The sequence below is a fragment of the Argopecten irradians genome, chromosome 1, assembly GCF_041381155.1.
Source record: "Argopecten irradians isolate NY chromosome 1, Ai_NY, whole genome shotgun sequence".
Taxonomy (NCBI): Eukaryota; Metazoa; Mollusca; class Bivalvia; order Pectinida; family Pectinidae; genus Argopecten; species Argopecten irradians.
The window spans coordinates 46,401,040-46,414,940 of NC_091134.1; the positions used below are offsets into that span (position 1 = coordinate 46,401,040).

At 32.0% G+C, this 13,901-nt stretch overlaps 1 protein-coding gene across 1 annotated transcript in view; it reads right to left on the bottom strand.

The window, feature by feature from the left end:
- Positions 1-1,451: 1,451 nt before the first annotated feature.
- The window catches only part of LOC138328529 (suppressor of lurcher protein 1-like), a 144,700-nt gene continuing 132,250 nt past the window's right edge, over positions 1,452-13,901 (bottom strand). Inside the window, exons 9-13 of the mRNA XM_069275412.1 lie at positions 11,206-11,402; positions 10,589-10,627; positions 9,951-10,122; positions 7,984-8,189; positions 1,452-7,434 (exon numbers count right to left, since the gene is read on the bottom strand). Coding sequence (XP_069131513.1) covers positions 7,298-7,434; positions 7,984-8,189; positions 9,951-10,122; positions 10,589-10,627; positions 11,206-11,402 — 751 coding nt within the window. The 3' untranslated portion in view covers positions 1,452-7,297. The remainder of the gene's footprint in view (positions 7,435-7,983; positions 8,190-9,950; positions 10,123-10,588; positions 10,628-11,205; positions 11,403-13,901) is intronic.

The window sequence follows — 13,901 nt, forward strand, 5'->3', positions numbered from 1 at the left end:
GTACGTTACAAGCGAAACAGGATTAAATAGAGAAGTGGTTGTCCTATTCTTAAAGGGGACTCTGTATGTTATAGAATGCATGGGGTTGTTTTGTTATTCGACGAACAATTTTATATGGACTAATTTCGGTTCTGATTTCAGCCTGGGGACGACATGTGTTGCGCAATATCTAGTTTTGGTAGAATAAACGTTTGATTAAGTGGGTGATTTTATAGGTCGGGTTCAGTATCTGGTGCCAATTTAAATATTGTCTCTTTGTGAGGACGTTATTTAGTACATAAACCTCATGATATACCAAACGTGATTCAACCAACGCTGTTGTTATTTCTTGGTGACATGGTTTTACAGAAAACTAAAGATGATCAGTGATGAAAGATTAAAACAATACAACTGTGAACGTCTGCTACATGTACATAAATAGAAATCCAGAAATTATAAATTCTGTTTACACCACAGATAAAAATTCATGAGTGCTATTTCTGTAGTTGCCTTTTTGTCAAATATATAATCGACCATTTGCAATAAGTTTGTCCTGTGAATTAAGTGCCATAGAAATTTTACTCATTATTCCTTATCTGTTAAACTTTGGAAGGTGTCAACAGGCAAATGTGAATAGAGTTTGATATGAAATCCAATGGAAATACACGATTAAAAACCGCAAATTACATAGCAGAGGTCTCTTAGCATGGATTTATTTGGAGACAAACTTCGAATTGGTAATTTTTTCAATGAATTCTATACTTTCTGTTTCTTCACAAGTGACACAAACTCTTATTGTAAAGATATCGCGAACAATGACAAGAGAAGAAACAGAACATGGTTATACTGTGGGTTAGGATGTCTTGATTATCGATGTGCAGAATTGTAGATATCAGATCATCATCCATGGCTGGGTTTTGTTAGGTAACAAACAGTTGTAAGTGCAGTAATATGTTTTTGACTTAACATAAATAATTCCAATCTACATCCTTGCTGGTGATTTCATGTGTTACAAAACCTTGACCACATGTTGGCCACGTTCAGAATCTGAACAACTTTTGTGAAGATGTTATTTGGAGCAAAAAAATAAAAAATAAAATATGATAATGGTGGGATGAAAAAGTAGTGATGTGATTATGTTTTGGATATGGTGTTTTTGTTAACATTTGATCTGTGCATGGAAGAGACAGATATATAGTTAGAATAGTATGTAGTGTGGGAAGTTGTTTCTGTTTTGTCGATTATTTATGAATTCATTTTACATCATCATAACTCAAACCTGTCCTGTCTCATTATGATTCACTTCCATTTTAACTTGTTGCCATTTCATGAATAATTTTAAGTCTTTCTGGACTGTTGTCTGCTTCAGGTATGTCTGCTCCCTCCCAGATCCAGATGCAGAAATGACGGAAGCACACAATGTAAGTTCCAACAAGATGTCAATGATGAAATAACAAGAAACAACTTTAACATTTGAGATTCAAAGATTTATTGTCAATCTGGCCCTTGCATCCGATTATGAACGTTACATATTTATAATATGAATCATTCACGATGGTGTTTATGACATGTTTCTCGCAAACATACATACCAACATAATTCTTATAGCGTATGGCTTCTGAGTAATAACATCATACACATTTTAACATTACAGTTCTACTCTCAAACACATGGCTACTACACTGTCATATCGACAAGAATTAAAGCAAAATGGATGCTAATTACATGTTGCAGATGACAATAGTATCTTACAAAGTATACACAAGTCTAATGGTGATAATTAAATGTTGAAGATTTATACATATGATTCATTGTAAGAAAGCTAATATAAAATTGTGAAAAAATGGATATAGTCTAATCCACTATGTCGTTTTGGGCTGAAACCTTTAGATGTGTAGCAGTTTATACAGGAAAATGGTGATTTAAAATCCTTTTTTGACCTTGTAGGCCAAATCATACTAATATAAGCAGTATACAGGTTTTAATCAATAAAGCATAATTTTAACCATATATCCATCTTGTAGCAGAAGCTCACACTTTATAATTAACGAAAATATTTTTTTTCTTTCAAAAACAAACTTTTTAATGGTTCCTGCAGTGTAAAATAAATCTTTTTAACAGTTTTTACAGCTTATATGTAATATTAATTAAAACTATTAATTGAAACTAAAATATTTTGAAGATGAAGAAATTTTGAAAATTGTTTGTTTTTGAGCAATATATCATCAGATTCATACTGGCAAGATTTATAAAAGGTTAAACAAAGGAAGGAGTATTTGCTTGAGATAATGAATCAAAGTAAAAATAACACCTCATCAGCATTAAGTGGTAAACAGTAACCAGCTCAACTCAAAAGAAGTACCATTCTCCCTAAATCTAACACATGTATTCCTATGAATAAAGGACGGATGAAAATGTAAGATGTCAAATGAAACATGGCAGAGTATAAACCGTAAGCATTTATCCTCTCACACTTGTTATAATCACTAAAAGACAAATATTCTTATAACCTCTCATGCTAACATAATCTTTAGTTCTAAAAAAACACCACAACTTGGATTAAGTTTCCTTAACAACATATCTATTTATATCGTTACGGGACTAGGTGAAGATTGGTTAAAATATTCCTCCATTGTATATTGATAAACACATTGTTTCACAAAAGAAATTTGTGGCATTTATAGATAAGTCTAAAACTTTGCATGAAATAACAAAAATGAACAGAATCAGTGTTTTTGGGTATTGTACTTAATTCCGTCTTTTTTCTCTCAAAAACAATCTCAGGACCAGCAACATTTGAGGAGGGAGACCAAAAATAGATTTATCCTGTCACACATTTCCTCTATCAGTTATTGAAATAAAGTAACTTGACAGACGTCAGAATTCAAATTTCAGATGACAGTTTTCATCTTGGACATGTTTTTACTGTATAATATATATTGTAAGTGAATTCATCATCTATTTCTCAATTAATATATGGGTCTTTAGGTAGAAAAAATGTCATGCAATATAAGCAGCAATATATAGGAAAATTCCTGAAGTTGTGCAAGCACATATGTACAGAAATAGGAATTTCTCGAGTTACTATAGCTGTATAGATGAGCAGTAAAAGGGAAGTAATTCATGCTGATCTTGTATGGAAAAGGTTATGTTTTTGGAAAAGATTAGAGAAAGGCATAGAGAATAATGATAAATAAATGGACAATGCTAAAGAACAATATGAGGAAGGAGTGTGACAGTAAATGGTGGGAGTGGGGTAGGGGATGGAGTGGGGTAGGGTGGGACGAGGAATGGGGGTGGTGGTATTAAATGGGGGAACCACATACAATATATAGTTATGTACTACTTTATATAAATTTCGGCACTTTACTGACAGATGTGTTATGTACACTGAGAGAACTACATCAATCTACTACAATATATATATATACTAGTATAAAATCAGAACTATACCATATAGATTAGCAGTAGCCATCAGAACAGACAATGTGATAAATCTAAATATTGATAGCAAATTATTGATCCTTATAAGCTGATACTGGAAACAAGATTCCCAATACAGCACAAATTGTAAAATTAGAAATCTGCAGACCGTTTATTTTGAGGAAATTTTCCACTAGACTATAATTACCAGATTCCAACATACTGAATTCTCATACCAGATTATTGAAACTTGTGTTCCAATATATCTAAGAAACAAAAATCATCAAGCAAAAATTTAGGAGAATTTCAATATCCTAAAGAATGGTAAACTGTAAGCCTTTAGTTACAGTATTCTTTTGTCTGATATTTATTTTTCCGAATTTCACAAATTAAATTTGCGTTTTTTTTTTCTCTGTGAATAAATATCTTCAATAATTCTTGCACAATTAGTTTCAAAGGTAATTCTATTCAATATTAAATCAGAGAAACTTAGTGTTAATTTAGTAATCATGAATGAAAGTCGCTTTACAGAATACTTTAATATAAATATACAACATACAATCATGATTGTTTTACAGATACAACATAAGCACAAGGGATTCTGTACAAGTTTGAGTGAATCTTTTTAACTAATCCTTACTACCTTATAACTAAATTATCATTTTTATTGTGGATTCATTAAAATGGTTAGGAGTCTATTTCTGACCAACTGTAAGAAATTATTACCTAATTAAGATCATTAGTTTATTTTTAAGTTAGTTTTTTTTCTTCCTTTGAAACATTTTATTCTCATCTGGAAACAATCATATCAATTTGAAATTTATTTTCCCAATTCTCCTTTCCTTTTTTTTTTCCATGTTTAAAGGAATAGTAATAATAATAATAAGAATGTTAAACCAATGGACATGGTACAGACACTTAAATTAATGAAAGACAAAGAAACAAATAACAAAATAATCTTAATGTACATGATTAAAATACAAACTCACTCTGTATTGCTTTATTTTATGTAAATATAACATTGGCTTTAATAAATGTACAAGGGATAACAATGAGGATTAAAGACAACAAGGGTTAAAGACAATAAGGATTAAAGACAATAAGGATTAAAGACAATAAGGATTAAAGACAATCGGGATAAAAAGGAGACAATACATGTATGATCGGTAATGGTACCTATAGGTTGTAATTATTCATAAATTTAACGAGATTAAAAAATGTCACATTGAAAGTAATATCTACCTGGTAATAGAGAGATAGCAGCATCACAGCCACCATACTGTTTCGCATGAGCCGTTTTTGTTTATTAGGAACAACCGGTTCAACAGTTTGTAAAAGTCATTATTTCGAGTATAAATCCTGACGGACCTGCAGTTTATGATACAGGCCTGTGACGGCTTTGTCAAGGCTTGTCTGAAAACAATGTAAAATCACCAGGTCCGTCTTTAATTCATAAACGGACAACTAGGTTCAACCAGTCAAACGGCATACCGGTAATCAAAATCGAAAACGGCCTAGGTATGTTTCATATTAGTGTTCTGATATATTTGAGAGTTACTTCCCTTTGTGTCACTAAGTCTGGTATCCTAGCAGATCCTGGGGGCAAGAATACATGCAGAGAACAGTAATTATTTGCCAGAATAAATTCACGATAAGGTACAAATTTTTCTATTTTAAAATATATATAATTACTTACTTTTATTTAGCAACACAAAATTTCCTTATAATTTGATTTACCTCGAAATCCCAAATACAAGTGTTCACCTTAATCCCATTTCTCTTTTTGATGTAAATTGCTACAATAGCTAATATATAACTTTCTTATAAACATTCTAAAAACAATAAATAAATATCTATAACCAATTTAACACTCCTGTATAGTTACAATGAACTATTGTACACTCACACCATCTTTAACAACATGATATATATTATTAAACTTTCACAAATTCCTCAACAATAGCTACATACAGAACAGAGCCTGGTGTTCACATCCATACCTATGGTAAGTATATATAAAGTATACATAAAGAGCTTATAGGTGTAAAGAAATGAGATGATGATGGTATAAACCATTAAACCATGGTAACATTACCTGGTGCAGCTCAATTATACAACTATCTCTTCCTACAACATTCATTCATGATTTACATGTAACTCTTATACACATGATCAACTCTGCAAATCCACACACACATATTTTTTTTTTTTTGCACGATTTTATTTCAAAATTGAATTTCCGCTGCATTACATGTTGTAATACAATGTTTGAAGCTCTTCTGCTTGATTCAAGTGTACGTAAGAGCTTCCATGTATAAGAAGATCGACTATGACTAGCTTAAGCACACTATATACAATGCAAATATGGCACAATTTTTATTAGCTTTTTGTTGAAAATGTTATAGATGACAATATAAGAAATTTTGAAAGGAATAATTAACTCACTAGATTTTTCTTCTTCAAAGTTTTGTATTAATAAATAAAGCTTTTCGATTGGTCAATATCAGCTATAAATGTTCTGCGATAACTTAGACGTACTATATCACATTGACTTTTTATTCTTCTGTAATATACAGACTGACACTTTTGGAAGAATTTAAAATATTTAGTTGCATCATATTTTCACAATGGTGTTGCACAACAAAATAGTTTATTTTAAACAGGTGAGCTGTTCCTAGCCTTAATATTAGAACACATTTACTTGTCAATTAAAATAACACTACAAATCATTTCATCCCGTAACATAACCATGGTGCCTAATCAAGTTTCGATGCTTTCTTTTTTCTTGAACAAAAACATTAAATCAGACTCGGTTGCTTTTTTAATTTCGGGGTTGAGTGTATTTTTAATTGGCAGAATGGAAAATAACCAAGAAAAAAATAGACTTAAGGAAGCAGGAAAGATTTATCATCTAGTACAGGATATTTTGACTTTAAGCTGACATCTCAAGTTAACATGTATAGTATACTTAACATATATCGCATATGGCCTAATTTACAGCATACTATAGCATTGAGACATTTCACAATTCTGGCATGATACGCGATGAAATATGAGATATAATACAAAGATTTGATGGTTATTTAAGAGTATGAGGTAGAGACATGAGTCGGTTAACGTTGAAATTATGAATAAAGGCAACAGACAGTATTTTTATATCATTACAATGAAAATGACGAGTTCACTATCCTGAATTCCCTTGTTGAATATTGCAGTATCACTTGAGGTGTAAACTCCGGTCCTTTATCTGGGATCTACACCATTCTACTCCTCCGGTCTATTCTGGGAAGGATCATTTTGGCTATACCCAAATAACTGGATATTTCACGCACACACAGACATGCACACATATTATATGTATGCAGTACTGGCTTAATGTTTCAGGAATGTATTTCAAAATATTGCTATATTTTAAATGTGTTCTACAATCCCCTTCAAACACATATTATTCAGATCACCTGCTTTTTGTATTTATAGTAACAGGAAATATTTCCAATTAGCCGAGTCCTATCTCAGTAACAACTGTGGAAATGGTTAGTCGTTCATTGTGACCTAGTGACGATGTCCTCTTCTTCATTTTCTGATGTCACCTTTATATTTCTAATATGTAGGGTTATTGCCCCTTGTTGTCAGAATCAGAGCATACCTCCTTCTCGATACCATCATTCAATTAATTTTTCATCAATCAGCTGTCTTTGTAAGAGATATTTCTCTCTCAATTTGGTGACAACGAAATTACACCATTTTTGATATTGGTTTCCCCCCTGCTAATAAAATCAAATTTGACTGGCATGTTTATCCTTCAAATCTTGAGTGACATGTCATGGATGCAGCGTTCCGCTGAAGATATCACAGAATTTGTTGCCCTGGAAACCTAGGACCACATTTAGCTGGATCAGGAATGTGTTGTTAGTGAATGTTTAACTATCACATAGACTAGATATAACAGGACGATACTTGTTAGGTTACTGGGCCATCTTACACTGTCATTACCATCCACCTGAGGCGTATTGGAAGCTTCCATAGGTACTTCTGGAAAAGAAAACAAGTCATGTTAATTAAAGTCAAATTTGTTTTGTAATATGTAAGACAACAAATATTTTAAATTTTAGGGAACAAGATAGTAGTGATATCTACCCATAAACCTTAGGAGCATGCACAAGTACTTCACATTGAGGTCCACGTAACTCATACACCCATGAAGACATATTTATAGGCTCTTTTAAATCAAAGATTAGAACAGTCCATTATGAAATGGGGTGAATGGGTTCAAATGTCCTCAGCAGTGAGGTAGAGATCACAGTAAATAAATTGAAGTACATTGTATACTAACTGTAGGTGATGTAAGTAAACTTTAAGAATGTTTCACAATATTTACAATGAGTCATTAGATCCAGTTATACATGTTTTTACAAAGTCATACAATAGTTTTCTCATTAAAACAGAGAGAGTTATACATGTTTTTACAAAGTCATACAATAGTTTTCTCATTAAAACAGAGAGAGTTATACATGTTTTTACAAAGTCATACAATAGTTTTCTCATTAAAACAGAGACCATCAGGAGTAATAAATAACAGACCTTTTTTGAAGAATGTGTAATGTGCCTCGAAGCCTGACCCTTCCTGCTGTGTATTAGACTTAAACATCACCGTCAAAAAGTCATGGTCCGACTCAATTTTAGTTGATTCAGGTTTTAACATGCCACATAACCGTGGCATATCTCGATCCTCGACACCGTAGAAGTTAGAGAAAGACACAAAATCACTACCAACTTCTGACTGACAACTGGAAAATAAAAGTCCAGAATTGTGATTGATGGTCAATAAAGACAATCTGATTTGGATTTAAGTGTATCTAATAACCTTTGATCTTTTAATGAATAGTATACATGTATGCAACAGGTGACCCTATGTCTTAGACGATTGCAATATGTTTGTGTTGTGTCTTTTGTCGACTATATAGCGCTACCTCAATGAAATGTATGAATAAAGAATCTAATTTATAGTAGTGCTATATAAAGTCTCTAATTTATAGTGCTATATAAAGACTCTAATTTATAGTGCTATATAAAGACTCTAATTTATAGTGCTATATAAAGACTCTAATTTATAGTGCTATATAAAGACTCTAATTTATAGTGTTATATAAAGTCTCTAATTTATAGTGCTATATAAAGACTCTAATTTATAGTGTTATATAAAGACTCTAATTTATAGTGCTATATAAAGACTCTAATTTATAGTGCTATATAAAAGACTCTAATTTATAGTGTTATAAAGCTCTAATTTATAGTATATATAAAGACTCTAATTATAGTTTATAAGTGCTATATAAAGACTCTAATTTATAGTGCTATATATAAAGACTCTAATTTATAAGTGTTATATAAAGACTCTAATTTATAGTGCTATATATAAAGACTCTAATTTATAGTGTATATAAGACTCTAATTTATAGTGCTATATAAAGACTCTAATTTATAGTGCTATATAAAGACTCTAATTTATAGTACTCTGTATATAAAGACTCTAATTTATAGTGCTATATAAAGACTCTAATTTATAGTGCTATATAAAGACTCTAATTTATAGTGCTATATAAAGACTCTAATTTATAGTGCTATATAAAGACTCTAATTTATAGTGCTATATAAGACTCTAATTTATAGTGCTATAAAACTCTAATTTATAGTGCTATATAAAGACTCTAATTTATAGTGCTATATAAAGACTCTAATTTATAGTGCTATATAAAAGACTCTAATTTATAGTGTTATTTATATAAAAAGCTCTAATTTATAGTGCTATATAAAGACTCTAATTTATAGTGCTATATAAAGACTCTAATTTATAGTGCTATATAAAGACTCTAATTTATAGTGCTATATAAAGACTCTAATTTATAGTGCTATATAAAGACTCTAATTTATAGTGTTATATAAAGACTCTAATTCATAGTGCTATATAAAGACTCTAATTTATAGTGCTATATAAAGACTCTAATTTATAGTGCTATATAAAGACTCTAATTTATAGTGTTATATAAAGACTCTAATTCATAGTGCTATATAAAGACTCTAATTTATAGTGCTATATAAAGACTCTAATTTATAGTGCTATATAAAGACTCTAATTTATAGTGCTATATAAAGACTCTAATTTATAGTGCTATATAAAGACTCTAATTTATAGTGCTATATAAAGACTCTAATTTATAGTGCTATATAAAGACTCTAATTTATAGTGCTATATAAAGACTCTAATTTATAGTGCTATCTCAATGAAATGTACTGATAAACAATACATTCACTATGTACGGGGATGTATTAGGCTCACATAGGTAAATATTTTTCAGGAGAACAGAATGTTTATTTAGCAGACGCCATATAAATATCTCTCAGAAATCTAAGTGGCGGCCGCCAAATACACTTCCATAACTATGGCATAAAGTCAAAGGAATTCATATTTGTCATATCTTTCACAACCAATGAGCATTTCCATTTTACCGGTATAATGTACATTGAGATATATCGCTTATCCTACCTACCTGGGATATTTTCCATGAACCTCAAACGACTGGAACATTATCTTGACTTTTTCATTCTCTTCTCCGTGGAAGATATAATGACATGTTGTGGCCTTTGGGTACAAACCGGGATGGTTAGGGGAGACAAATCGTCCTGTCTTGTTTAGTTTGCTATCATACTTAAAATTACAAGCTGTAAACAAAATAAAAATATCATTTACAATCAAGGAGTAACAAAAAATAATACCTCATAACTATTAAATTGTATATTGATTACAAATTTCTTATAGTCTAAATGTTCATGCCTCTTTGTGAGATTATCAATCTGTCAGAATGTCTGATCCAGAGAACATGAGACAGGATGGAGAAAGGCAATGCCCACTCCCCTATTTCTAGTATTTCCAGGCTAAAATATCCCCAACCCCTCTGGTAGATGTAAACAAGACTAATGAGATATAAAGAAAATAGAATCAGACAACAAGAAATGTTCCTTGAACAAATATATAGATCAATATTTCTTCAATGAACTATTTTTCAATGTGCACTTGGCTTCCTACAAAAGTCAACTTAGATATACTAGAACTTCTGTAAACAAAGATTTTCCCTTAAAGGGAGATAACTCTAACTCTAATAAATGAAATTCAAATATTTTTTCTTACTTCCTCGCCTTTCTTGCTTTCCAGTGCTAATACCATAATCTGAAGAGAAATACAAATTTGATCAACATTACAATAATCAATTCAGTTGCTTTTGGCTTATTTTCTTTTCTATTCTAATTAACAATCTTTTTACAATCAATTAATGAGTCATGGCATAACAAGTTTAGAAGTAGAGGAAGCCTAAATTACTAAGAAAAAAAAGGATTTCTGATTTATTTATGTTTCAGAACATATCCTCAAATTTAATTTTTAGAGTTAAACATATGAACATATTTCTAACGACTTTATTTGACCCAATAAGCTCCTCCATCCCCATAAGCTCCCTTCCCACTTTTAGAAGCCCCAATTTCACTCCAATACAGGTTGAAAATATGAAAAATGTATATGTTTTTTATTTGATTTCTTTAACAAATTGGTAATTTATGAATTATTTTGTGCGATTATTTCATTAAAAATTGGGTTCTATTAAGCACTCCCTTATTTTTTCAATTTGTAATTGCCCTGGGCGCTTATTGGGTCGAAAACAGTAAGCTGAATTTTTCACCACACGACTTTTATATAGACGGAAACACATCTCCAGTAAAATGCTTATTGTAATACAGTTATAAAATACTCACCTGATCTAAACTTATATAGGAATCTAAAGCCAGTGAAATGGACGTGATCTATATGGGATTTGGAATTAAACTCAATCTTAAGATAGGGGCCGCTAGACATCAGCTGTGGCGGATGTTTGGCCCCGCAGAACACATCAATAACTGTCTCCACGTTATTGAGGACGTCGTACACTGTGATGGAATCTTTTAGGCTGCAACTACATCAAAAACAAAAACAACATTACTTGCTGATACTTCAAGGATTATTACACAATCTTAAAACATCATAGTAAATAAATATTCATTGGAGGTGAAGTAAATGGCTTGATTTGCTGGAAACACCATAGATATTTTAACCCATTTACCCCTCAAGACACATATTTTAACCCATTTACCCCTCAAGACACATATTTTAACCCATTTACCCCTCAAGACACATATTTTAACCCATTTACTCCTCAAGACACATTTAAACTATTCTAATTCAAAGGTTGGAACAACTCATTATGAATTTTAAGGGGTGAAACAGTTAATAGGCCCAATTTGACTGTTATTGAATGCTCAATATAAGAAAAATCCCAGAGGAATTTCAACACAAACAAAGCATTTTAGAAACATCGTCAGTAAATCTTGAGTAATTCAAAGATCGTATTGTCTCATGTAAGATGGATATTAGTACTCCATTGCTACAGACATCAAAGCTTGTCAAATCATGCAGAAACAATCTTTGTGCTGATTGAATGTTTGCCATTTTTTGGGATTTAAATGAAACTAGAAATATACAAGACATTTAAAATGCCCCTGCTACTGTTGTAGCAGAAAAGAAGATTACACCTCCGACAAGTTTTCAGGGTGAGCTACAAGTAAAAAATTATCTCTAAGATTATTTACCAGAAAAGAACCATAAACAACCCATTTGATGAGGTAAAAATTGCAGAAGATCTGGTTCATTTTGGTTAGATTTTTTGGAGTTACTTTTTATTTTATTTATCTCAAATGGTCTTAAGATTCAACAAGAGATCCCAGAGGGATCTTGGCGCCCACCAAAGAATGATCTATGTCTGACAACAGAAAGAGGGATCTTTTCCCTGCTTTTCAAACTTTTACTGCATACTATTATAAATATATATGAAACTTGAGAAAGATCCTTCCAGTACTTTCTGAGATATGTAGCAGTAACTTCAAACTTCAATTATCAAAATCCAAGATGGCTACCTGTCGATCATCTTGCTGACCGAAATGCACCAGACCCCTTGAGGAACCTGTACATGAAATTTTGAGAAAGATCCCTTCAGTACTTTCTGAGAAATAGCGGTAACAAACTTTAATTATCAAAATCCAAGATGGCCGCCATTCGACCATCTTGTTGACCGATCTGTCTCAAAATGCAATATGCACAACTAGGGTCCTAGGGAACCTACATATGAAATTTGAGAAAGATTCCTTCAGTACTTTTCGAGAAATAGCGGTAACAAACTTTAAACTAGAACACTGACACGTCAGAAAGGGCCCCGCTATGTGTCTGACGTGCCAAGATGACTGATTTGCAGCCTTTTTGATTCTAATCATATCATGTAGCCATTTTGATTCTAATCATATTGACTTTAATTAATATATTAAGCAATGAATAATTTTATTTATTATGTCATAACAAATTGTTAATAAGTCCAAAAATGGAAAATGTGTCCACAACCTTTGATGCAGTGACCCCATGATCTTACCTTTGGTCATCAAAACTTTGGTGAGTTGACTTCTTGTTTAATTCTGAACAACTCTGCTTCATTATAAATGTTGTAGCAAAATGTTCATGAGAAAATAATTTTTTTTAAATTTGACCTTGACCTTTGACTTAGTAACCTTGGCCCATGACCTTACCTTTGGACAGTCAACTCCTTGTTTAATTCTGAACAACTTTGCATCATAATGTTATAACAAAATGTTTATCGGTTAAGAGCAACAACATTGTGATTTTTTTAAATGTTAAAATCCAAGATGGCCGATTTTTTAATTTAATTTCAGCCTGAAAAATTACCAAGCAGATCTAGATGGATGGGGAATCATCATGTTAAATATGGGGAAAATACTCCACTCCCTTCCATCATTAATGTGCAAAAGAAAAAAAACGGACAGACGGACGGACGGACAGACAGACGGACGGACGGACGGACAACCTGATTACTATAGGGCACCCGCATCTCCTCGATGCGGGGCCCTAACTATCAAAATCCAAGATGGCCGCCAGTCGGCCATCTTGTTTGACCGATCACTCCCAAAATGCAATATGCACAACTAGGGTTCAAGAGGAACCTACATATGAAATTTGAGAAAGATTCCTTCAGTACTTTCTGGGAAATAGCAGTAACAAACTTTAACTATCAAAATCCAAGATGGCCGCCAGTCGGCCATCTTGTTGACCGATCACTCCCAAAATGCAATATGCACAAACTAGGGTTCAAGAGGAACCTACATATGAAATTTGAGAAAGAATTCCTTCAGTACTTTCTGGGAAATAGCAGTAACAACTTTAACTATCAAAATCCAAAATGCCGTCCGTCGGCCATCTTGTTTGACCGATCACTCCCAAAAAATATAACACAACTAGGGTTCAAGAGAAACATGTATATGAAATTGGAGAGAGATCCCTTCAGTACTTTACTGAGAAATAGTGGTAACAAACTTTAACTATCAAAATCCAAGATGGCTGCCGGTCGGCCATC